The 27,243-nt window shown below is 36.1% G+C and overlaps 1 protein-coding gene across 2 annotated transcripts; it reads right to left on the bottom strand.

Moving 5' to 3' along the window:
- Positions 1-2,099: 2,099 nt before the first annotated feature.
- On the bottom strand, positions 2,100-27,214 carry LOC149799801 (uncharacterized). Of its 2 annotated transcripts, none has more exons than XM_089959196.1 (2): positions 27,156-27,214; positions 2,100-7,933 (listed from the first exon to the last, which is right to left on the bottom strand). In XM_089959196.1, the coding sequence occupies exon 2, from the start codon at positions 7,652-7,654 to the stop codon at positions 5,696-5,698; it is 1,959 nt and encodes a 652-aa protein (XP_089815322.1). In that variant the 5' UTR covers positions 7,655-7,933; positions 27,156-27,214; the 3' UTR covers positions 2,100-5,695. The 2 variants fall into 2 exon arrangements, with proteins under 2 accessions (XP_089815322.1, XP_089815323.1); XM_089959197.1 differs by lacking the exon at positions 27,156-27,214 and adding an exon at positions 25,200-25,328.
- Positions 27,215-27,243: the final 29 nt, after the last annotated feature.

The raw sequence follows: 27,243 nt of genomic DNA, 5'->3' as shown, positions 1-27,243 counted from the left end.
TTCGTTGTAATTCTGCTGTCAGGGTCTAGGCCTCACATGAGTACAAAAAGAGTGAGATGACTAGAGCTCGCAATAGTCTGATTTTAGTTTCAGACAGATATTGTTGTCTCTCCAGATGGGTCTTAGGTTTGACATAGCTGCTACTGTTTATGCTGCTCTTGACATAATTTCTGCTCTTGATCCCTCTTCGGTGATTATGGAACCAAGATATTTGAACTGGCTCACTGTTTCCAGCTCATGTCTTCTGATTTGGAATCCACCTTACGAATGCTACGCTACATTAAGATAAAATGGATAACTGTAAGTGTGTAGATGATGAAGGCACAATGAGGATTATCATGTAACAGCATCTAACGATGTACTTTCCTTCCTTACATAAAATAATTGAATGTGTCTGGTAGAGATGCATTAGTATTTTCTCCTGTGAGTTTAGCTTTCACGAAAGAGAGTTTGGGTAAGAGTTAACCGAGATTTCTTAAGTGTGTTTGGGATTAAAATAAAGTAGGTAACTTTTAGCCTGTTTTCATAGCCTATTTTGATGCTGCGTGATCATAGCGATGAATGTATATTTGATGATAAGGTCCGTAAATCAAAACAAATTTATGTCATACTTCGGCAAAGAGTATCGTATAACAAAGCAAGAACATAATTAAAATAATTGTACAGCCACCTTCGCGGGATAACCAGCTCAGACTGTTAAACAAATTACGGGAGCAGCACAAAATAGTTTAGGAAAATTGGCTCCAAAATAAACTTACAAAACTGTATAGTCAGCAGAAATAGATATAAAGGAGCATGTAAACGTAAACATCAGTGTTTTAAGAGGAAAAGCACATTATTACCAGAACTGATTCAAAGTTATTTTGGAAAATATGAAAGGCGTTCGAAAGAGATAGCAACATTGCAAATAACATATCTTGCTAACATTGGCAAAACATTTTCACTGGTTGACTGCATAAGCAAACTACACATCCTGTATGCTGTATGCCTCTAAGATCTGAATCACAAGGGTGAAGTAGATGAAGCTTTTAATAATCCAATGGAAGAATCAGAAGTTATTGAAGGCATTCGAAATTTAACAATCAGGTCGCACTAGTGGGCCTGATGGTGTAACGACTGGATGATTAAGTAGAACACTTTTCATTATTGAAAGTTGATATAACAAAATATTCCTCACTAGATTCTCCCCATCCAGTAAAACGAAAGCATGATATGTCCTATACAGAAGAAAACCTATATCAATGATCCAAATGACCAAAAAGGCATCTCACTAGTTAATGCTGTGAATGCGTTTTTCACAGGAATTTGAACGCAAGATTGTCTAACGGAATTGATACCTGGAACATAGTACGATTCCGGAAGCGTAATTCCCCAATGGACAATAATTTTAATCTGTAATCAGTAGTTTGAAACTTTATTAGAAAACCAGGCGGTATATTTTATTTAGTTTTGTGGATTTTACGGTGGCCTTGACACGATCGATCATGTGAAAACTGTTAGAGATTCTGTCATCAATGGGAATTGGCTTTGTGCTTTACTCTATGCGGAGTATGTAGGAAAGACGGTCAATTGAATGTTCTGGACGAATTTTGTAATAAATCAGTCATGCGCAGAGACGGTCAATTGAATGTTCCGGACGAATTTTGTAATAAATCAGTCATGCTCGTCAATCTCGATAAAAATGTGTCAATCGTTTATCGACATACGGACTTAATGCGGCAAAGTGAACGATGGTATCAACGTTGGAGTCCTCTGAAAACAGATTCTTATTATAAATATGTGGATTTATTTCTACCTCCAAACCTAACTTGGGACAGTGCAAAAATGACTGACAACTCAAGCAATGAAGTAAGTTATTATGAAAAGCGAAATTCAATTTGCATTATGATCATTTTTTCTAGCCGATTTTTTAAAACTCTGGTTGAATTCTTGATAACAGTAGATATTGAGATAGCCACAAAATACATTCTCTATTATGGTCCGAAGTGAATGTGGACGATATCCACATTTCCTTCTTGAATGATAAAATAGTTGATGTATTTGATCAAATTAGCAAAAAGTATTAAGGCACGATATCTAGTGGAATAAGATAACAAGATTGGCTTTCGGATTTATCACAGAACACTTTTGATGGTGACAATACTACAATGTTTATTCATGATTGACTTGAATGGAAAAATAATTTATGATTAATACGTGCGTGTATAATCCAAATATTGGAAAAATTGACACAATCCGCACGAACCTAATAATGTAACATAAAAGTGAATACAAGTAAATGACCTTACGTAGTACAAGGACAAAGGTTACCGATTCACAGTAATTTTACACGGCGAAAACAATGATGTGTACAAATGAGGCACTTTACTTATATAGTAAAAATGACGCATTCACTCAAATAGTGAAAAATTCTGTACTTTACTCAAATAGTCAAAATGGAACAGATATCATGCAACTATATTTTAGTCCAAAACCACTGGGCATAACAAACCCAAAAATCAGCCCACGGCTAAAAGAATACATGTATGGAGTTACACAAAACACTCCGTCACCAGAATACTTGGCTACCAGACACACTGTCAATAAGCAGTCAGCATTACAGGTATTCACCGACCACCATTCAATCACTTGGTCAATCAAGCAATCAGCGCCCACCAGTCGGTTAGCAACGCCCGATCAGCTGATATTCAACCAGCAACACACTGCTCAATCAGCTCTACGGCTGCTATGGTCAGCTTTACAACTGCTATGTCAACTTCTATGGTCAGCACTACAGCTGCTACGCTGTCGACCCTGATCAGCTGAAAATAAATCTAACATCGTGTACTATGAATGACACCGGCATATAATATAACACGTAATATCGTTATATACGGTAAGCTATACAACTTATAATATCGGCACAACATTACAAAAGCAATAAACTGGTTCAGAAGTGAACCTACATGTGTCTGATAAGAATCCTATGGTACTAAACGTTTCTTAATAAAATGCAATTTTATTGCTAATATAGATCTGTTAAGTCACATACAAGAATATAAAATATTTGCATTATACTACGCAAGCTGGAGCTACATAGAAAATCTACAAATTAAACGTTGTAGTACAGTAGTTATAACCTATAATATACATAAGAAATTAATGTCAACAAACCATAACGTTGCATGCAAAGACGACAACTGCGAACGGGAAAACGTTCGACTCCAACTCAACACTGTATACTGTATATACCGAGCTAAAATTAATCCTAATATCAGAGGGAGCCAGAGGTGAACCTGAAGATTATATGTGACTAGACTGAACTATCAAACTCCTCTGTTAAATCAGTATCGAATATCATTCAGAAAATAAAACGTAAATTCAATATGATATACTTGGTCCAAAACATTCTTCTAAAACAAGTTCACAGTATGATAAATCTGAAATGTTTCACCCTGTATAAAATCAGAGACAATATATTCTAAATTTCGAATATGCTAATGCCGAAGATTACGATAAGTCTGTTATTCAGAGAATTAAAATTATCTCCTTGTCAAACCCATAATGGTTCAGCAAGGATCAGATTATATCCTCTAGGCTTGAAACAAATCACCGACACAGGTCTCAAAACACTGCTAGATATCTTCAACACAATGTGGGAAACTGGCCACTTGCAGCAGTCTTAGCTAGAAGCAATGGTGATACCAGTACCAAATATGGAAATAACCAACCCAACCCTTTCAACGTATGTCACGTAAGCTGAACAATCTATATTTGCAAAACTATGGAACGAATAAACGATTGACAACTCTGGTATTTCAAATCCAACAAACTACTGAGATAGTCCATGTCGATTCAAACGCCAGAGGCGCACAACTGTCCATCTCTTCAGACTTGCAGCATTTAAGAAAGCTTCCCGCACTAAGAAAATGTAACTGCCTTCTTTGTGTGCTTGAATAGAGTTTATGACGCCACATGGAACATCAAGTTAATAGCATAGTGAAATGCTTTAATCCATAAACTGATCGCTCATTACACGCTTATCACACTTTTGATATGTTATCGATCAAAGAATATATATATATATATATATATATATATATATATATATATATATATATATATATATATATATATATATATATAAAGAGTTCATAATGGGCATAGGAACACCGGTTTACATCTTCGAAATCAAAAACAGTGTGCATGAACTTCTTTTATTTTATAAGATGCTCTATTTTCCAAACCTGGCGCCTTGTTAATATTGTGTGCATTGGTCATCCCGATTGTTGCTAGAGGATGCTAATTTTAATCTTTATCCAAATTCCCATATCTTGCAGTATTTAGGTTTTCCCATAATCAAATTGCCATCCTAATATTCTATGATTGCAAGTTAGACTACTATCGACATACTATTCTGAAATAGTAATTAATAAATAATGCCTGGACGACAACGCGGGCAACTCACGATACATTGCCGATTCCTGGCAGAGAACGAAATCTTTCGTTGGTCATTTTCCAATAAACGAAAATATCCTGAATATGAAAGCAATAAATGGGTAAATATTAATATACTCCTATATTACAGTACAGGAAATACTTAACCTACACCAGGTAAAGGAAAAGAGAAGATAACACAAGAGCTAAGGTGATTCAAAACGGCACAATAAATTTGCCCAAAATGAACGACGGCAATTAACATGAACGCATTTTACAAGCACTGGGTAGATGCGTACTGAGTAAACACAAAATGTTCAGTTCAGATGTCGCAAGAAAGGAAGTCAATTTTAAGACAGAAGGTGAAATTTCCTGGTCCTAGGAGCATCTAGTGAAGAGAGGAAGACTATACCTTATTAAGGTATGCATACTGGTTCTGAGTTATTTCTGTTAATCACATCTAGAACTATATATATATATATATATATATATATATATATATATATATATATATATATATATATATATATATATATATATATATATATATAATGGCAAGTTGTAATTGTGATCTTGGACGATTACATTGTATTGCATGCACTAGAGTGAGTTTCTAGGAAGCAAGAAGATGTTTAACGACCGCAAACAGTTCATAATGCAACCATTAACAATATATTTTTATTTGCAGTTGGCATAACGCCATTGGGTAAAGTCTCATGAATATCACCTGCACAGTTTTCTCACAGGTTATTACTGTTGTCGAAAATATACTAGAATGTTTCTAATCAGGAATAGTAATAGCTATATATCAACTAATAAAAAAATGGTTGGACTCTTCTTCAATATGTCCATGTATTATTTTTAAAACTAGCATGGTATAACGTTGTGATTACTCGTAAACCACAGTTACTTCTGTGCATTTTCATAAAACTAGCAAATTTCAGCTGTATTTTCACTACAAGACTGTAATAATCACAATCTATTTCACAAACATTCTCCTCTTTATTTGTGTCAGATATATCAAGGGAAAGTTTGTTATAGTAATTTCCATCTCTTCTTGCTTTCTCAAGTATTTTATCTATATATAAAATGTCTTATCAGGCTTTGCAATTTCCAGTTTTCTATTTGGCCATGACGAAATGTCATCCCTATCAGTAGGATATATTCAAGCAAAATAATAACACGGTAGGTTGCAATAATGTACTCGAACAGCATTTTCCCCGAAACATAATTTATAAGAGTACTTTTCACAAAAGAAGAACACATTCAGGTATATGCATCAGTGTAATTTTCTCTTGTACATAATATTCTCGTTTTCTTTTGCCTCCAGGAGATTCACAATAAGAATTCCGATGTGGTAAACTGCCGCATTCAACACGTCAGGGTTTTCTCTGGTCTCTTGAAGCGATTGACTGAAGTATCGGAACGCTTCCTTCAGGTTTCCATCAAGTTCGAAACAGAAACCGAGGAGATTCAATGCACGAAATCTCTGAAGACCACCGACTGTCTCACGAACTGTTTCTTCTAACTGAGATAGAAAATCCTGAAAAGGTGCACCACCCCCAAGACAGTATTGCCCAATGCAAAGCAGAAAATATGCATAAACACAAGGATGGATTACAAAAAAACGTTCATGTTTGCCTTGTGCCAATGCACATTCAAATTGTACAGGGTATGGCACAAAATGCAGATCATCAAAAGAGAAAGCTACGTCATACGCTGGATAGGTTCCTCCTTTTTTCCCACAAACATAAACATTGGATTCTTGTTTAGCCTTTCCATCCATTGTCAGGTGTATGCTTGTGTGTCTAGAACTGTTGCCAGGATATATGAGATATTTATTTTGTTTCAGGAGAGACATAACTTTAGCATTTGATGCTGCAAATTTACCTTGATAAAAGTAAAGTGAAGCAAGGTAAAGTACGCCAGACATAGAGTCAATGTGCACTGCATGGCTTATGAGTTGTACGGCTTTGTCTACTGTCAAAAACTTAGTTTGGATAAACGTCTGACAAAGTCCATCCTTGCAGTTAATAGCATGTCCTAAATATGTGATACCGACCTTCATGTCCAGGAAAATCTTTGTCATATCTCGGAATAGAGGCATGACGTCCCTTGGGGGATTTTCTTCAAATTCTCGAAGTTGATAAAGTACCTGACACGGATGAAGTTCTTCTGAAGATACAGTCACAAAAATAGTGAACATTGTTCTATACAATTTTATTAAATCATTAAACTCTTGTGTCCGTGTATAGTCTTCATACAAATCTGAAACGTTTTTCATCGCTTCCATAAAATGTGTAAGATTCCCATTAGATTCAATCCACCCCTGTGATGGTACTTTCAATGCATCCATACAGCTCAAAATATGGGTCACAATGTCTTCCTGTATTTCATCTATTTTCAAAAGAACACGTTCTTTGTCTGATACATCCTCCAGCTTGTAATACAGTAGATTTCTTTGCCTATGAAAATAATGTTGCATTCCACCTTCCACAATACTGCTTTTGAGCATACTGAGAGAATCCGCCACACATTGCAGCAGATTTTCATCATTCCACACCGACAGCCCTTTCTCCTCTGACAGCCAGAATATGATTGTCTTCATGTGATATGAGCTGAGTTGGTTTGGGACTAAAGGTTCGATGTACTTTTTCAATAACCTCTTTAACAGAACATAACACTGTACTTGGGTATTATTGAAATTCCAGACCAGTTCCCGTTCTCCGAGAAGAAAAGAGATACGCCACTCGAGGGAAGAAAGTTTTGACCTTGCATCGCCAATGGGAACAACATGGCACTTTTGATGACTGATTTTATTTACTACGTCTTCTGGTGGCCAGTCGTGGAGGCGTTCCCGAGTAAACCATTCTTTCGTTTCAATAGGCCACTGGTCACACTGTAGAGCGTGCACCAAGTCAATCTCAATTTCCATGCCAAGTTTACCCATGGTATATCCATGAACGTCTTGATACTCCGTCGTCGCACATGGTCCATGTCTGTAATGTGAGGATACACCACTGAGCTTCCTGTCACCAAATAAGGAAACAAAGAAATTTACAAATTTTTCACTTGATAGATATACGCCGTCATTAGTTTCCTGAACCATTTCTCGAATATTTACATTATGAGCACTAAGCAGTTTGCATGCTGTGTCATCCTGCTGAAGTAATCTAAGTCTGCAAAACCCTGGTCGACTACCACTTGTGTCCAAAAAAAAATATATGGCCTCTCGCATTCTCCTGATCTGTCCGAGTCATTTGAACAGTCATGTCTCGTATAACAATCATTTTGTCAAAGTCACTTCCTTCTGTAAAGGTTCCCTCTGCTGAGCTGCCGCCAAAAAACATTTCAAAACTTTCTTCAGACACCTTGTTGCTAAGGAATTCTTTGACCAGTTCCACATTTTTTAAAAGCAGTGTGCCGTAGCTACTGAATTCAGCAAAGCTTAAAGCCCTACAGACAATCTTTGAGACGGTGTTCATTAGGATATCTTTTCCAGATGCCATCTTTTAATCTGTAATAAGAACAAAATAAACCAATTTAAAGTAAAGATGGCCAGATAATTTCATATTTGCTGGTAAAGTCAAACAAATGTTGTTCCATTTTAGTTTTAAACAATAGAAATTTCGAAGAAATAGTTTTATCTACATTGGAAACAAAGTTATTTTGTAATAATAAGTACACCAATTTCCGTATTCACTCCGCTCTATATATGTCCTTTTCCTATTTCATACAATTTAATCATCCAATATTAGTTAAATTTATATAGATTGACAGCAGGGAGGGTAAACATACCACTTCTGAAGCAAGTTTTAACTGAAGATAAAAACGTTTCCTATGAATAAAATGAAAATACAAGGTCACATACACCGAACCGAAGCCTCTAACCGACCGAGATTTTCTCTAATTGATATCCGACTTGACCAGAAAGATCAACCAAGACACTGAGAGTATCCAATAAATGCGATTAATTAATCATGTCAGGTGCATGATGTAGCGTATAAAAATAAGGATCCACAACAACGACAAATTGCAAATGTGAAGTGGATTCACTCATCAAATTCCATATAAAAGGAAATCTCTCTGAGAAACTCTTGCTAGCTTTCTACAAAATCCGTGATGAAAGGTAAACTAGTATTAGTGGCCAGTAATTAATCAACCGATTATTATTATTATAATGGAATCGATTTATTATTAGTGGCCAGTAATTAATCAACCGATTATTAGTATTATAATGGAATATTGGAAAGGTAGCGTAGCGATTAGCAAACTCGCTGATGCAGCAAATGTCACACGTTGTGTTGCTGCAAATTGGTTAACAAGAAAGGTAAATATGGCAAATTTATCTACCAACACCTAAACAAATTCAGTACGCACATTTTGATGTTAGCACTCCCAATGAAGTTCATCAAGCAGATATTTTGTTTTTACCACATGATACTATTAAAACACGTAGACGTTAATCCCGCACATAAAAATACGCGTTAGCTGTCGCTGATGTTGCCAGTAGATATAAAGAAGCAGACTGAAGTTGCATCTGCTTTTGAACGGATTTATCAACGACTACCCTTGCGATCGCCACATTTGCTACAGGTTGATCCTGTTAAGGAATTTCTTGGTGCAGTATCATCTCTGGTGAAAAAATACATAACGTCAAAATCAGACGAGGACATATCGCAATTCATCGCTATCAGGCAATTGTTGAATGCTTTATTCTAACACTTGCTGAGAGGTTATTTAGATGTCAGTATGCGCAGGAAATATCCCTGAACAAAGTTCAAAAGACATGAGATCACGTGAATGGGTTGTAAGACTACCAAGTGTAATAGATGCGTTAAATAATGAAATTACTCGTGCAATTTCTATGAAACCAACCAGTGAAATCAAACAAAATACCAGTACAACGACATGACTCCTTCTCAGAACAACCAGTACTAGGTAACATGACTGTAAGATATTTATATGAACCTGGTGAACTTGAAGGTGGTACAAAAGAGCAACTGATACTATTTGGAGTGTGACCACACATTAAATTTCCAGTGCGGTACGATTCACGGGTAGACCTGCAATCTATAGATTAGATTCAACTGCTCTTCCACGTGGTTTTGTACGTGAACAATTGCAAGTAATTCATAATGATACGCAATTACCACCGCGTTCACTTTTGTGAACTAGCACCTCCACGTCAATTAGATTCAAGACTGGTCAGCATCACAGTTTCGAGTGTGTGACTAAGACTACTATTAATTCTATCTACGGTAAACTTTCTTGAATTTTTATTTGAATAGTGCCACAACATTACTGTGTTACAGCACGCACAATGATAATTCGATCGTTGTTCCAGCGTCATGATAAATGCAACACCGAGATCAAAGTCGCATTTTTTGTAACACTGTTTATAACTAATTTTGTCTTACTTCATCTTCGTTATTGCCTTCTTGAGTTTGTTTATTATTTTCTGTAACGATATTCATTAGCAGCTGAGATATTATTCTAACTCAAGGCACTGCATGATAAAGTTAATTTTACCAAATATTTGTATCCGAAATAGTTCATCCTTGTGACGAATGAATCGTTATAGCACATAGTAACGTCCATGGAGTTTTGTTCATCGTTAACGCGCTCTCAACAACACTGACAGGAACTAAAACAATATCATTCAACACAAGATTGTGTTTTCTTGACTATGTCAAGGAACATGTACTCGCAACTTCAGTCTTTTGCATGCGTGTATCTGCTGCTCAATAACACAATGGTACGGGTATATTTATAAACTTTTGTTTGTGTAACTGAAATAAATGTTGTTGATGTGTTTTGTTTATGTAACTGAAATAAGTGTTGTTGAAGTGTATCATGAACTATTTTTCAACTTGCAGCTATCAAATCATCTGGTCTCCACACTTGCAGAAAATCATTCATATTAGTTTCTGGAATTACCACACGTATTACCTGACAATGAATCTCATTTGGTTGTAGTCTAATGAATTTGTTAAGCTCTCTCAATTCTAGATCAAGCGTTGTATGATCATCAGTGATCTCCTCATAATAATCAACAAATGTTTTAACCATTCATGCGGAGACAATCTAACAAAGGTGGTGGTTGACTATTATTACCAAACGTTATTACAGCAGTATTTTTCGTAAACAACCAGTCAAGATATATTTTAGTGTCTCCAGTGACACTGTACATATTTCACCCCAGATAATAATCTTTGGAATCTATTTTTCACCCATTCGTTCACAAGTCCACATATCTCTCTTCCATCGGAAAAATCGGTGATAAGTACGACATTTAACTCCTCGTACGTTCATTTCTGGCGAGTCTATGTGTAATGGTTAACACAATTCTATCAAGTCCCCGAAATAATTTGATCACACGTGTTGTTTTACCAGTACATCCCGGTCCATTAAGATAAATAGTCTTATGTCTGGTCACATGATCACATACCGATGGTGTTTACAACCATTCTGTTATTTTAATAGTTTTGTAATAAATATCCTTGATTTCAACGTCGGCAGATTCAGAAAATCTAGGCATCTTTTCTTATTTTATTATCCATTCGCCCTAGAATACATCAGCATCAATATGTAGTTGCTCCAGCAAATCCTGTATTTTGTATATAAAATGAATCTGTGGAAACTCTGACAGCAGCATCAGAAAATCTGTTCACCATGTACAATAGATTTATCGAAACGTACGCGAGCATTCAAGATCTTAAATGAGGAAACTGCAGTGATTCGCAATCAGTGTAACTCACAATTGTACCTAATTTAGTTCCGTCCGATACGTTAACATTACTTCGACCTATATATGATTTTCTTTTCGTTGTATCAGCAATTATAAAATCTAATTCAGCATAGTCTATAATTAAAATTGTACGATGCCGCTTATGATCCTCCTTGTGTAAATTTAGCAATTATTTTTCTCCCAAGATCTTTTGCGATTTTATTCTAAAAATCAGTTATATGAAGAGATACATCAAGGGAATATTTCTTTTATTTCGGTAACTAAACCTGTTTTTTTGCGGATGATGTGACCTATCCGGTTCAATGTCAACAAAGTAAATTAATAATTTTACCTCAAGCATAATAGTAATAAAAATATTAGAGCCCAGCAGCGTTCGCTAAAATGTTTTCCAAGCCAAACTGTGAGAATTGAATGAAGATTTTACGGTGTAAATTGGAATGACTCGATGCATGCAAATCCAGTTAGGTCAAAATCTGGTAAAGGTCCGTTTATCTCAACAATGGTCATCTCGTGTATTGGATGTCCAAATCTCTTAAAGTATTGAGAACACTCTCCCATTCTAAGAAACCTTTCGGGATAACATACAACTATATCAACTGAAATAACATCATTATAAGCATGTTTGGTATTCCATAATCCGCCATGCCCGTATTTGGTACAACTGCCCTGAACATCTTTAAGAAATTTTAATCATGTTGGTTTCCTTTTAATTTCTTCGTGGAGAGATTCTGTACGATAAATATCTCCATTATATCGTACAAACTGATATTTCCGACAAAATTAAACATATAACCGTTATAGAATTTAACAGTTCGATCTCGTGGAAATATTGTCACCGTAAATGTCCATGCTTGCGCATTGTTAAATAATAGTTATTGGAGCTCCCATCTATTTATATTTTGATTCGTACAAAATTTATCTGGTTATTGTTTTTACCATTATGTGACATTTTAATTTATTTCCCATTTAAGCAACATATTTGATAGACGCTCCGATATCGTTAACTGTTTCTGTCCACACATTTATTGTTTTACGTCTTAGATCCGCTAAACCGTTTCCACGTATCACGTTTGTGAAATGTTCTATAATGCGCTCGAGTACACAATTCATTTTCGAAAATTTCATTGGTTTAAGATCATATACTCTATGTTTATTATGCTGCGGATATATTTCATAAATAACTGCAGTCACAGGATATCCTCGTTCAGAATATGGTTTATTAATACCGGTCAACATATCTGGTTTAGAGTTTTTATTTACCGTAATAATATTTCCAGTGTGAAGACTCAGAGTCAAGTTTGTAACGGATAATCCAAGTATCGTCTAGCTCCGCAACACATTTTATTCTAACAGATTATCTCTGATTGTCGAGATAATAAATAATCGTTGCCGTTCCTTGGTTATTCATTGTATCATCAACAGCACCTGTCGGTGTCGCATGCATAATTATAGATGTTCACCACACGTGAGCAGGGTTGCTAAATCGGTGAACGTGGAGACTGGTAAAGAAATAATATTTCAATCAATGGATGCAGCTGGTAAATATTTTGATATTTGTATACCTTCGGTTCAACGTGTCGCAGATAATATCACTAGATCGGCAGTTGCGACAAAACATTTTTAAAAAATAATATTTCAGTATCTCCCGAGTGGGTTAGGTATAAACCGATGAAGGGAGATAAATATGTCAGGTAAAAGAGAGAGCAATTAAAAAGTTATCTCGCCTGTATTTTACAATAGTATTCGCTTATGAATAAAAAACAGTTTTTGTTAAATGTTTTCCCATCGTGTTGCAAATAATATAACCAAATCGGTATGTCCAAAGAAATAAAAACAGAGGCATCTTATTTCAGAGTATAACTCTATTGGAAGACAGAGAAAAAATTCAACGTCAAAAACTTTGTCATTCGGTTAAGTCAAAGGATATATCTGTCAGATAAAGGTAAAGCCTGTATCATATAATTTTTATTTACTCATCAACAATTTGTTTGGGTTGTCTTATAAGACACACTATCCCTTTTTCTGAACTTGTCAGGCTTCAACTAGATTTTGTCATCGATAATAATTTAAATTAAAAATATACAAATAACGGATGAGCCACGCACATTGCATGAACTTTTGGATATCTAAGTATCGGTTAACTTCTTTAACATAAGACCCTTGTTATATCTGGGGTTCACTCCCAGCTCGAATTTCAACAGAAAAGGTACACCCTTGCACCATTTAGTGTCGGAATGGAGTAGCCGCTTACTGGTCAACCCAACAAACTTGATCGACCTTTCATAGAGATATACCTGCATGAAATATATAGGAATCAGATTTGTTTTCTCTAAACTTTTGAGCACATGATTCGTCATTTCGTCATGTCTTTGATCCGCTGACAGACGACACCAACGTACGTCGTTGCTGAAATTTGCATTCCGAGTCACATGACTATACAAACCTAGCTACCTACATGTTAATAACATTAGAGGTCAGATAGTCACGCGATATTGAAAATAAGTAAGTTTGCAAAGTTGTTGTACATACAATTTGGACATATTGTTTAGAATTCACTTAATGTTTGTAAATGAATATAATGCACACTTAATTTCAACATGTTTGTTCTGAGAACAACGAACACAAACAAGTAGGTATCTCAGCAGGGGTGAGAAAACCATGTTAGTGATGTGTTTGTTGGTGTCATGTGACTACCACATTGACATGTGCTCGCTGTTTAGTAAATCTGGTTTTCTTCAAATCGCTGTAAAATTTACAGGTCTTTGTTCGTTGTTTTCAGAATGCAAATTTTTAGAAGCTTCTTGGAATACTTTCATTTTTCTATAAAAATTACGTGACTTTCATTTACGCTTGATTTTTTTTCCTACAGTAAAACTAAAAAATGTGTAATGTTGATATCACATGACTGTATTACCTCTGTAGTCATTGACATGTAGGTTGCGAGGGTTGTGTAGTCACATGACTATGATTGCAAATGGCCAGATTGAGGTCAAATACCAGTAACGATGTACTTTCGTCTTGAGTGTCAGAGGATTAAAGACATGACGAATGCTATGATCGCAATTTCTGAGACAATAAATCATATTCTTATCGATTTCATGAGGGCATTTTTTGATGAAGGGTCGTTCAAGTTTGCTAGGCTGGCTAGCAACCGGATACCCCATGCCGACACCAAATGGTGTCCGTGAATTCCAACTTTTCGATTGGGAATGGGCTCTGACCTTTCACCCCAACATAAATGTCCAAATATCAAAATAAAAGGGTGGCAAGAGTCAGAGGAAACTCAGACTATGCCGTCCAAAGAGTTAAATTATAGAATAAGTTAGTGTTGTGTCGTCCTTAGAATTAAGTTAAATAAGAGTATTCACTGTGCCGTCCTTAGAACTAAGACTGTATAACTGTAAATATTTCGCATCGCCCTCCTGACTTGCTAGAATGTCGTTTGTCAATCAATGGGTTTACATGGGGCTTGTGCTGTCCTTAGATCTAAGAATGTAAATATTTCGTATCGCCCTCTGAATTTGCTCGATTGTCGTTTTGCAAACTAGGATCTCACACGGAGGTTTAGTTGTGTAAATAGTTCGCATTGCCCTCTAAAAGTGCTGGAATCCATCTGGAAATCTAGCAATTTACATGGGTGTTGTGCTGTCTATATAATTAAGTTAGTGTTGTTAATTTTTTATATTTTAAACGTATATCTTTATATAATGAATTTCGAAATAATTAGTTATATTATTTATGAAATTAAAAAATTACATAATAATGGTATAAAAGTTACTGATCATTAGAAAATTATTTGTAATTCTGAATCATTACTACAACGAAAATTTGAAGATAGATATACATTACCAGCAGAATACAGATTCATAAAGCAGATTCAGCAATCTATGTTACAGTCCTTGGCGACAGTCAAAGATACAGAAGTTGAACAATTCGTATCTCTTGCACATGCGATTGACAAAATTAGATCATAATTGTCTCACAAATACGAAATAAAAAAAGACTGTGAATACACGTATAAGATAATTAAAAAGGATTGTATCTGCAAGTAATTTTGTTACTGGTAAAAGTGAAATGAAACCGTTGTCACAAGTGACCATAGTGATTGTGAAATCAGCAGCAGCTAAACAAAGTGAAAATAGTAACGGATTGTGAAAATGAAAGCAATTGCAACAGATAAACAAAACGGAACATCCTTGACAGACTTAACGACGAAGTCGACGACAGAGCTGTTTGGGGAGGGGGGATAATTCATTTCTGACTACAGTATTTTTTTAAAATTATTTCTGATAATATTATTTATTCAGAATCAGATTATCATATGTATTTTTTATTTTTGGTCGATAATATGAAGAATATGACTAATTATCATAATAACTTTGAGCAATATACCCATCAGTTTGATGAAATTGGTTAATAATCATAATAAATTTCAGTAATATACCCATCAATTTGATTAAATTGTTTGATAATCTGAAAAATTATGAGCAATATACCAATCAAATCTGTGAAATTCACCATTAACCTGAAATAATAGCAATAGCGATGAAATCATTCTAAAATTATTAAATATGAAATCGTTAATGAATTTGACTAACAATCTGATTTAATTTGAGCAATATACCCATGAATTTGACTAAAATACAGTTTTATGCTGAATCAGATTCAGTGATTGTACCATTTATATTTATTTTTATTCTGATAATAATATTTATTTAGAATCCGATTATATGTTTCCAGCTGATCAAATTCAATGCAAGAATGTGCATAATTCATAATTTGATCTCTATTGCACACAATCGTAATAATATGTTTTCGCTGCAGCTCATTTAACTATTTCTAGTTAACAAATATTAATTGTATACAAAACTTTTCACGTGTTGATACATTATATAATACCCGTGGATTAAATCAAGGAATAATTATTTGTAAAACGCCAACTTCGATTCTGAAACAGATTTTACAAAATTCTCTACGAACATGAAGATCTGTGATCTTACATACAGATTTAAATTCAGAACTTTGTATCTCAGATCAAGAAGGTGTCCAGTTTGGTCAGTAAGCTTGAAATGTATCCTTCATAATAACGGATTATGACATCGGAGATAAACCGGATTATGGGGTTCTTGTACGATTATATATCCAGGATGTACTTGAGGTGTAGATGTATATCAAATATAAACTTGTTGAGCTTGACTGGATTTTTCAAGATCTACTTGATAGCTGTCATCTACTGCATCAAACGCGAGATTGACTGCGATTGTTGATGTGATATTAACAACACCTGGCTACATATGACCGTCTCCATTTTACGGATCATTTTTGTTCCATGACGCAACGACTTCAGGAAAGTTTTCATCTATAAGATCGTTGACTGATTTTCTTAGCTCGTCGACGTTAATTACGGTACTATGAATGTTGGTAATTGTTCTTATGTAATTACATAAGCGTTCAGAGATGATTATTTAATTGTTGAGACATTACGTACTTCATCAGCATACATCATTATATTTTCACTGATGAGTTTATTGAAAAATTCAAGATCGGATACAACCTGGTTTAAATGTTGTATCGCCGCTATGATCTGCGGCTTTGTATCGTCGCTGTAATGTTGTGTGACGCATGAAAACAAATTTGGCAGCTGATTGAACACATGTTTTATTCTGACTTGATCTCGGAAAATTCATTAATATGTTGTTTGAGGAATTCGTCTTTCTTAATATATTTATTATAATGAAATTTGAGTTCTATTGCATGACGTTTTGTACCATCAGACGCAGTGAAAGTATATCGCACAGGACTCCATGGGCGTTTTTTTATAGCTATTCTGGAAGTTTTAAAAATACTCGTTTGTCCGCGGAGAAATCGATACGCTGAGGTTTTGGTGGTCCTAATTCTGTTCGGATTGACGATTTATATATATCTACAGCATAATCTAGAGAGTTTATTTCTATCACGGCTGATAATGTTGGTTCCTGAACAGTGATAGCTATTTTAGATTCCTGTTCCGTACCAGATTTAATTCTGCGCTGAAATTAATCGTTGATTTGTTCGATTAGATAATTACCTGTTGGAATACCAACAACGTGCCTGTCGGGAGTTCCATCTGGTTTATGTTATGTGCAAATACCAGTGAATTATTTGCTTGCATCCCATTGAATGAATTTGATCTAATATTTGGCCAACTATGATACACTGGTACTCATGCAATTTTGTATTTGCACATGTTGATATTGTTTTGCGACGATTTTAAGAACTACAGCAATTCTTGTTGCTGTTGAAACACAAATTGATACAACTCCTGGTGATGGCATTGTTTTGTTGATATAAATACTCCGGTTCCAGCGATAACAGCGGACGCCGAATACACAATTATGTCAACGACAACTACACGTCTGCGATATTTTTTTAATACTTGTACTGTATACTCGTCAACGATATTTTTCAGTTTGGATTGCCATTCACATACTTGATCGTATATGTAATGCTGAACGTCGATTGGGGAATTCATTATATAGTAGGTGGTAGTTTAGCGACTAATTCAATACACCAATAATACAGCAAACCTTTTATTTTTCTTCGGGTTCCAACACGAATGTTTCCTCATCGTTTTGCTCCAATATTACTAACATATGTCCATATGATCTAGTCAGTGGATAACGCCGTGAAATGGTGGTAGACATCATAAATGTCCTAGTGCCGAGTACTATAGACCTGTATATACCGGTAACCTCAGCGTGATTTTGATGGATTTATTAAGTGGTGTCCATAATGCTGATCTGTACGGTACTGTATATACTACACTGTCGGTGATTGTTTTCATGTCAAAGAGTTTAATACCGATAAATGTTGGCTTTCCAAAGAAATCAGCAACAATTCTGTTTATTTTTTAGCGTAAATTTATAACCAATTGTACATGATTAGAATATTCAGCCCTAAATGTGGTCAATCCATCATTAATTGTCATTAACGATGTCATCATCGGAATGTCGATGTTGTCCACGTATCACTTTGTTGCAACTTCGTCGTCTAGTAATGGTTCTCTCAAATAATCAATGGTATTACTAGCCATATTGAGATTGCATGGCATTGTATCACCGGCATTAGCAACATATTTACTAATCGCAGTTCTGATCGTGTTGTTGTTGCTGGCAACGTATCTTTTTGTTACCACATCATCATCTAATTTTGGTTATCTCACATTAATAATTGTATTTTCACTAATACTGAGATCACAATACATAATATCTCCAATTATTCTGATGCGTCCAGTATTCTCTCCCATGAATGTTAAGACTGATTCCTCAGATTTTGTAATTTTACCGGTTTTAGCAAACACCACTAAGTTATCTACGGTCACATGTGGAACCCACAGAATTATATATGTCACTGGGATATTACTCGTCTTTAATCGTCCTTGTTTATCCTGAAAAAGCAACGACTTCATCTTGGTACATATTTGCGAGACTCAAAGATTCGTGAATTCATCCTTGGCCTCGTCAAATGTTGCATATTTAAATAAGTCGCCTTGAGGTTTGCCCTGAGTCTTACTCCATGTAGATCTTCCGTAAATATCTACCATTATACTTTAAGATCTGTTTAAAACTACTGTTGACGGCTATACCGGCTACTTCTATACTCGTGCACGACTTTATGAGGTGGTGTTGTTGATGATGACAGCGTCGAGTACTGCAATTACTTCACGGCCACATATTGGCGGATCAGTTAGTGTCTGTGATGGTAATGTTGAATACAAGATTAGAGTGTTTTAAAGTCGGCCTACATATTTTCAAAATTCCTTTTGTGGAGCCAACCCAAATGAATCAAAATAAATAATTCCACGTGGATCAATCGCGTATGCAACCCAATGAGTACCTGGACCAGAACTTCCATCGAGATTAATCATACCGGTTTCAACACAGTTTGGTTGTTTTTGTAATCAATCGCGCATGAAAACACCTCTAAATGTTGTTATGTTTAATTTTTAGCAGCATCAAGTAAATCAAAATTGGACATAGGAAGGAGACGCTTTGCGTCTAACGAAGTTTCCCGGTGAGTCTTAGACCTTTTCTGTATCACGAATGAGGAGTTCCTGGTAGTCTTGGACCCTTTCCTTTTTTTGGAAGTTTTTATTCCGTGACCTATTGATTTAGTGTCATCACATATGTAGTTCCAACAGCACCAGGTGAAGTTTATTTTTCAACAGCTGGGGCTCCAGCGGCTATCAACGCTGGTAAGCTGCAAGAAGTGGAAATATACAACCTTCTTGACGGCGTCTTTAATGGCACCCGCAGAAATATTACGTCTAAGTTTTTTATTCTTCAGCTTTAATGAACTGCCGGTGTTGACGTTCTGGCCATGATAGTGAATATTTACCACCATCGATTTGTTCTTTCTTCGTGATATTTTTATTCCACTGTTCTTTGTTGATTTTGATTGAAGCTTTTTAATCTGACCAGGTGTCAGAGTAACACTAACATGATAATATGGCATTGTAATAGCATGAGCGATTTAATTACAGGCATCAATAACTCTCATTCGTCCACCAACACCTTCCAGAAGCGTTGTTTTGTCTGCGAGTATGACAGCGATTGCTCTGTAACCACCAGAACTAATTGGTGGACCAGGTATTCTTGGTGGTGATTGTGCAACACGAGCTCAGAAGTCTATATCAGCGACAGGTTGCCTGAGTATGTCTAAATGTTCCAACGAAAAGAATTGGATACAGCGTTGTAAAATATATGCAAACCAGAATCAACATTCTGATCTGGCCCCATAAATGTCATCAACCGATGATAAGCATGTGCTTCATGATTGTGATAAAAACTCGGTTATTCTTCTTCGGATGGTTCCTGATGCCCATTTATCTTTAAAGAAACTTCATTAACTCCAAGCGTGTCAAATGCCACTGGATTTCGTGTTTGTGTATAATCTCGTGCATTGTCCTGAAATGCGATAAATATATGTCGCCGTTCTTAAACACCCTGCTGTGATGCTCTCTGTCATGTAAATAAATCAGCACCTTCACTTGAAATACTGTCTATTGTCATCGTCAACCACGACAATGTTGATTTACATCCTTGACTCATAAAATAGAGTAGATGTTCTTTCTTCAGATATTGTTGGAGTCATTACTGGCATCCACAACGAAAGTTTTGTTGGTCTCACTATACACGCACCAACTGTGTCGGGTCGTCAGATTGCATCATTGTCGTTGTCTTTTCTAACAAGTACAACTGGATGCTTGGCTCCGAAAACAACCTTTCTCACATGTCTACAAAGTCCGAATATATGTGATAGTGGAATCAAACATGAAATTCTTCTTCATCATTTAACATTAATCTACCTGCCACAAATCCTAAGTTGAATTCTGGATTAGCATCATAAAACACCGGCCTCACATCAGTTTCTTGATCGTCGTTGTATCCTTTGAAAACATCATTGACCGACCAGCTGATCTCGAGTAATCGTCTCTGTATTTTGCAAGGCCATGTATCGTCGTGGTAATATCGACACTTTCTAGGCATGATTCAATGGTTCTTTCGTCAGTCATGTACATGGCACTTTTAAATAACGTCATAATACCCTTGTTAACAAAACCAGGTCGACCAACAATTCTGATTCCTGTACCATCTGCTTGTAAAAGTCTACCTTCTACTTCAATAAATGCTTCGGCTGGTAAACACTATATGCTTGTATCCTGAACTTGCAGTTCGATTCGTCCACGTTGATTTCGCTCTCTGCGTCGTAAGAATAATATTGATAATCATGTACCGATTCATCCTTGAGAACTGCCGCATCAGTGTCGAATGCGGGATCATATACACGTTTGAACATTTCATTATAATTGTTATCGTCTAACACGAAGACCACTTCCTGCTATTAAACTTGCAGTTATACTTTGTTCTTATTCTGATATGGGTACACCACCCAACTCTACTAGGTTTTGATTTGCAGCTTGATTTATTATTTTACTGACATTGGAAGGCAAAACTTAAGTGCTGTGTAATTTTACTGGCTGCGATTTTCGTCGCATTCAGCGTGCTAGGCTATCCTTGATTGTTGAGAATGCTTTGCTAGCAACATCACCAACAACACTAATACTTTTGCCACGAACAACATCAATAGCTTTCATTGATAATTGTTTTGCTATCGGTATTGCTTTTGGGGCTATGCTTCTAAATACACCCTGAACAACATCACTAAATCCATCACCGTACGTAACTTTATACGTAGCTAATCGCGAATTTATCACCCTGATCATGATCGGTCTACGTTAAGCATTGTGTATAATCATCTTATTTTAGTCATTTTATCTAATTGCATACACTCAATCACTGTGGTAATCATCGGCAATTTCATCGATGAGAGACCTATGAACATTAATGTCCATGATACCGCCTGTAAATAATCGTTGAAAATATCAGCTGCTTCATTGACAATTTCTGGGGAATTATTACTGGCTCGTCTTCCGCCAATCAGAATTTATTATCGTTCAACATCGACAAGGACATTATTGAGACATAGAGTAACAAGACCACTACCAGTTGTTGATTCTTCATCACTTGTTGTTTTATCTGCTTTTTCCTTCCATGCTCTTGAGGCTGATTTCCTTTCTGCTTTCGCTTTTTCAACTTGCTGCTTCATTTTTTCTTCTCTCAATCTCCTTCCTTGCTTTACTTTTTCAATATGCTCATATGCTGTGTTGTTGAAGAGGTCAAAACTATTAATATCTTGCTCAGATCTGATTTGCGGTTTATCAGTAACGGTGCGATATATAGTTCGGACCCAATCAGCAGCTTTTAGTTTTAAAATATTCGGGTTTTACATACTTATCTCTATCATGATATCCAAACGCACCAATATTAAACACTTGGTTTGGGTCTATCATAGAGGCAACGTCTCAGACTCCTGGCAGAGGCTGTGGTTGAACTTAATGTTTTGGTTTAGGAGGCTGCTGGGGGGGGGGGTTGCGCTGCTTGAAGACAGCCAACAATATCAACAGGTCATATCTCAAGAGCTTATTGAGCCGCCTCAGTTACTGAAACATTTTTTTGGTTAGTTCAAAAATTGGTTTAAATAACTATTCTGTACCTTCTGCTAATTCCACCCGTGACTCCAGACGCGCTTGTAGTTGCTGCTTGACAGCATCACGAACTAGGATATATTTCTTAATTGCCTCTTGTCGCTCTCGAGTCGCTTGCTCACACACTACAGCAGCAGGGAGTGTACCACCGCGGATAAGTGTCCGGGTGGGTAGACAAACACACATACAAATTTGAAAACACGAACGACAAAAGATGAAGTAACAAAATGAGCTAACACAATTAGAGAAAATCTCGGTCGGTTAGAGGCTTCGGTTTGACGTTATTGACCTTATATTTTCATTTTCTTCGTATAAAGCTTTATTTTCAAAGAAGACTTGCTCCAAAATTGGTCTGTTCACCCTCCCTGCTGCTAGATTGCATCCCAATTTTCAAAGGGAGATAATATGTGTTTAAATGGAGTGTAATGGATGCACAAGAGCTGTCACCCTTACAAATTTTAAAACGAACATGCGCCTATTTCCATAGACATTTGTATTGGCTGTGAAAACATAGATATAGTGAAAGATAACAGAATTGTGGAAGCTTTCTTAATTAATAATTCACCTTGCAATACAGTCAAGTGGTATTTAAAACAATGGTATCAAATTAGTTCAACGCCAAATGGTCTAGCACTTATGGAGTCTTGAATTTGTTCTTGAAAAAAAACTTGGCAACACCACAATTATGAACTATTTGTACAGTTTCAAGGAGTGGGTATGTGTATCATATCAAAATATCGTGTAAGAAACTAACAATTGGAAAAAATTATATTATATACTCACAAAACTGTAAATGTAATAGATAGGTACAGACATGTTTGGCACATATTTATTTTAAGAGCTAAATAAGGCAACAGATAACGGCATACAAATTTAAAATGAGAGATTGCCTTGTAATTATCGAAATTTATACAAATAGAACCGTATATGCACATCATGTAGCAACATCCCGATGGAATTTAATGGAGCTTCCATCTTGGTTTAATTCATTATTAATACAGTCCCATGAATAAGAGTCATATCACACGCAGATCTTGAATCGGACCACTATCAGTTTGTGGTCAGTACTACTGTTAGCAAATAAAATATGTGTACTACAAACCGACTTAAATATTTTGCTTACATATAATTTTCATTTCCTCTGTTGTTTCATCGAACGTAACCCTGTGAATATTAATCAGCCAAACTTGATATATTGCAGTATAATTGTCTTTCCGTCTTAATACCATCTAAAGATACTGATAAGTACTTACAATGTGCTAAATCAAGTAAATATACCTTATATTTATTCAGTTTCTGTTTCATATACTGATTTTGGTTTGAAGTATGATAGCAGATGTGATTGTAGAATATGTTTACGCTAGTGTGTAATTAGGCCAACAAAAGTAGAAATTTGGTGTGCAGGCAATTATAGTAAAATGCCTTGCCCAATGACACACCACGGTAGCTGACCTACGCTATTCCTGTGGCAGGATTTGAACCCGCACCCTTTCTGCTCAATAGAAGAAACTCGTTAATTTAATAAAATTTAAACATTCATCGAGTTCGATATGTGGGAAGTTATATATTTTTCATTTGTTTTTATAAAGCATGTACGTTTATGAAAATTAATCCTCCGAACACTGTATCTTGCAGTAAAACTGTCGTTACTTCTAAATACCATCTAAAGATAATGATAAATCCTTTTAATGAGATCAATATCCTAGCTATCACTTCTATTTCTTTATTATATATTGACTTGGCTTTGAACAATGAGAACTAATGTAGCTGTAGGATGTTGCCACAAGTGTATCAGAAGGCACTTCCAGGAAGACAAGTGTGCGATAAGAAATCGTAAATTTTTATGAAAATTCAAAACTCTAATGGTACGATATGTGACACAATGCATGCTTTTACGATATGTGACAAAATGCATGCTTTAGGTCAATGGTAAGATTTGTGACGAAATGCATGCTTTAGGTCAATGGTAAGATTTGTGACGAAATGCATGCTTTAGGTCAATAGTAAGATTTGTGACGAAATGCATGCTTTAGGTCAATGGTTCGATATGTGACAAAATGCAAGCTTTAGGTCAAAGGTACAATATGTGACAAAATGCATGCTTTAGGTCAAAGGTACGATATGTGAAAAAATGCATGATTTAGGTCAATGGTAAGATTTGTGAAGAAATGCATGCTTTAGGTCAATGGTTCGATATGTGACATAACGCATGCTTTGATTTCAAAGGTACGATATGTGACGAAATGAATGTTGGAAACAGAGACTTGAAATTATAGCCAAATTTCAAAATTAAAATATATTTATGGATTGTGTTCCAGCAAAAGACTATTGGTGTATCACCAAGAATCGGGCTACAACATGTACGTCAACACCTTCAGCGTTGGATTTAATTTGAATTTCCACTCAAGTTTATTCAGAACTTAAATTATTAGGACTTATTCTCGGATTATTTGGGATTTAAGTCTCAATACCGTAAGTTCATATTCTTACATTACACTTTGTATTTTAGGGAAACAAATTATTTGTTGCATTTTATCAAGCTTGTTGCTCGTACTTTTCTATTACTTTTTTCAAAACCATAGAGTAGAAATAGAGTAATTTGACATTATATGTTTTTTCATAAAGCAATAGGTACAATCGTTACCCAGGGCTATCATTCTGACCCACGAAAGCCTTATTCAGCCGAAAAACTTAATTGGTTCAGTTTGCAAACATCTGACTCATCACAATAATCAACGGTCCATTTGATTTGGTAAATCTTTCGGGGAAAAAATACAAGTACGCAAAGCACACAAATATAATAAATTATTACCAAGTATTAAACTTCACAACGTAGAAAATATTCGATTCGAATTTGAGTCTCACGTGTCTGGCGTTAGGTTAGGGACAAGTCCGAACAAAATAGGATGCTGGACATGGATTTGAAATCAAATGTAATTATGCTACCTGTGTGAAAGGTCACAGCCTTCGTCGGAAGAGGACAGATGGTGCCATTCAGAGCGCCTCTGCTTTCGGCGGCTCGCTCTGGCTTGAATCCAACGAATGAATGAATGGTCAGGTTGAATGGAACAAATCTAGAAATAGAATACGCGTCAAACTATTCTACATCATCGGTGACCTATTGCAACATGTTTTATGAATATTTCTAAAACACTCTAGAAGGTGTTTGAATGGCGGAGGCAGGGACCGTTATGTGAAGGCGATTACACTATCCCGAACATTATCACAAAAAGGCGTGACAAAATTAAAGCTAGCAGCCGATTCAGGATGTGGAGGGGAAGAGTGATGTTTTGGACCCTGAACCTTGAAAGATTTCAATATTTTGTTGTTTCTGTTCTCTATGGATATGCATAACCCCGCGGCCACCGCACGTTTGCGCTGAATAAAACGACGCCCACAATAAGCGTCACCTTCGCCCCCCACTCCCATTACCATCGAAACAAATACTGCACTATGTTAACTTGAAAAATATAAACAGTCCTGAGAATAATAGCCAAGCTTACGTATTTTAATGAAATAGCTCCACTTTTATCTAAGTAACAGACAGAAACAAAAAAAATGTTCCTCGAATTGGCGCAAGCACCCTCATCTGCGACTTGGCGCTCTGCCACATACAATGGTCTTGCGATACCCCTTATCCCCACCCCACCCCACTCCCGCCACGTCAAGGGCTGATGTCGATCCGAAGGCGACTGGTATATCAGTCAACAAAATTAGGTTTTTCTTCTGATTGTCGATACCATCAGAACTAGTTATCAAGAGAGGGTATTCAGTCTTGATGCGCAGCTGTTATAAATGAAAATAAACCGATATAAGCCCTTACTCGTCATAGTCAGGTGTTCATGATATTTATTCATGTGTACATTCTGACTATAAGGAGATATTGCCCCTCCACAGGGTGATAACTGTTTTCGGATATGTACAATTTCTCAAAATTTCAGTCAAATATAGTAAGGACCACCAAATGGACTGGAAGAGATAATTTTAATTTTGTTTGGTTTGTCAGAGAATACGTTTACTGCTGAACAGTTGTAGTGACCTGATAAGGTTATTGCATTTGACCGATCATTTCTGTAAAGGTGTTCACACGTGACTGTTTTGTATCGAAGCGTGTTTTGTTGTTGTTGTTGTTGTTGTTGTGGGGTTTAACGCCATTTTTCAGCACACGATAGGCTACGTATGGCGGCCAGTATTAATGGTGGAGGAAGAAAAGCGTGTTTTGTACTAGTGGAGCTACGAATGAAGGTTGAGGCAGGGGTTAGGCCCAAGCGACCGCTTATATCCACCCCATGCTTACATAAAATCAATATCAGAAGAAGGAATTGGTGATAAGCCTGTATGTTATATTAACATTCATAATTCTCAAGAGCCTATATTGTTAAATGAATGTTTGCACACCAAGCCTAAATATCCCACGGTTGGGAAAGGGGTGGGGTGCAAAAAATGGAACAAATATATACCATAGCTGATACTGTCCTGAATTTATTCTTTCTTCTCGCTGCACAGTTTTAAAAGGGATCAGCCAAAATTAACTGATGCGGGAGCAGGGGTGGATGAGGTGCAGACGGCAGGTGTAATTTGTCGGTAGGTGGGAAGGAAACGTCAGGTGTAACTGCATATCATGTTGCAAATAAATTTAATTCATTCTTCAATAGCAGTGTAAAGAAGGCATGTCATATCTGATCATGAGTTCTCTTCATGTACAACATAATGTATTATTATATATATATAACATTACCAGTGCACACAAAAACATTTACATCTAATTTACCGCACTCACCAACACGAACGCAACGCACCCCTAAAATATTGACCACACTCAAAAAAAAGAAACAGCTGTGGCTTTAAATGAACTAGATTATCATCACAAATTATCCATTCTTCTCAATAAGTCATACCTACCATAATATCGAGTCTTCGCCAATACGAGCTGTGAAATGAAATGGTTGGCTTGAGTTCAGGAATTTGTTAAATTCAGATCACGTGACGT

This window comes from Sinohyriopsis cumingii, chromosome 5 (genome assembly GCF_028554795.1).
Source record: "Sinohyriopsis cumingii isolate HCF-2022 chromosome 5, ASM2855479v2, whole genome shotgun sequence".
Taxonomy (NCBI): Eukaryota; Metazoa; Mollusca; class Bivalvia; order Unionida; family Unionidae; genus Sinohyriopsis; species Sinohyriopsis cumingii.
The sequence above is the reverse complement of the archived record's forward strand: the minus strand, read 5'-3'. Positions and strand labels throughout refer to the sequence as shown.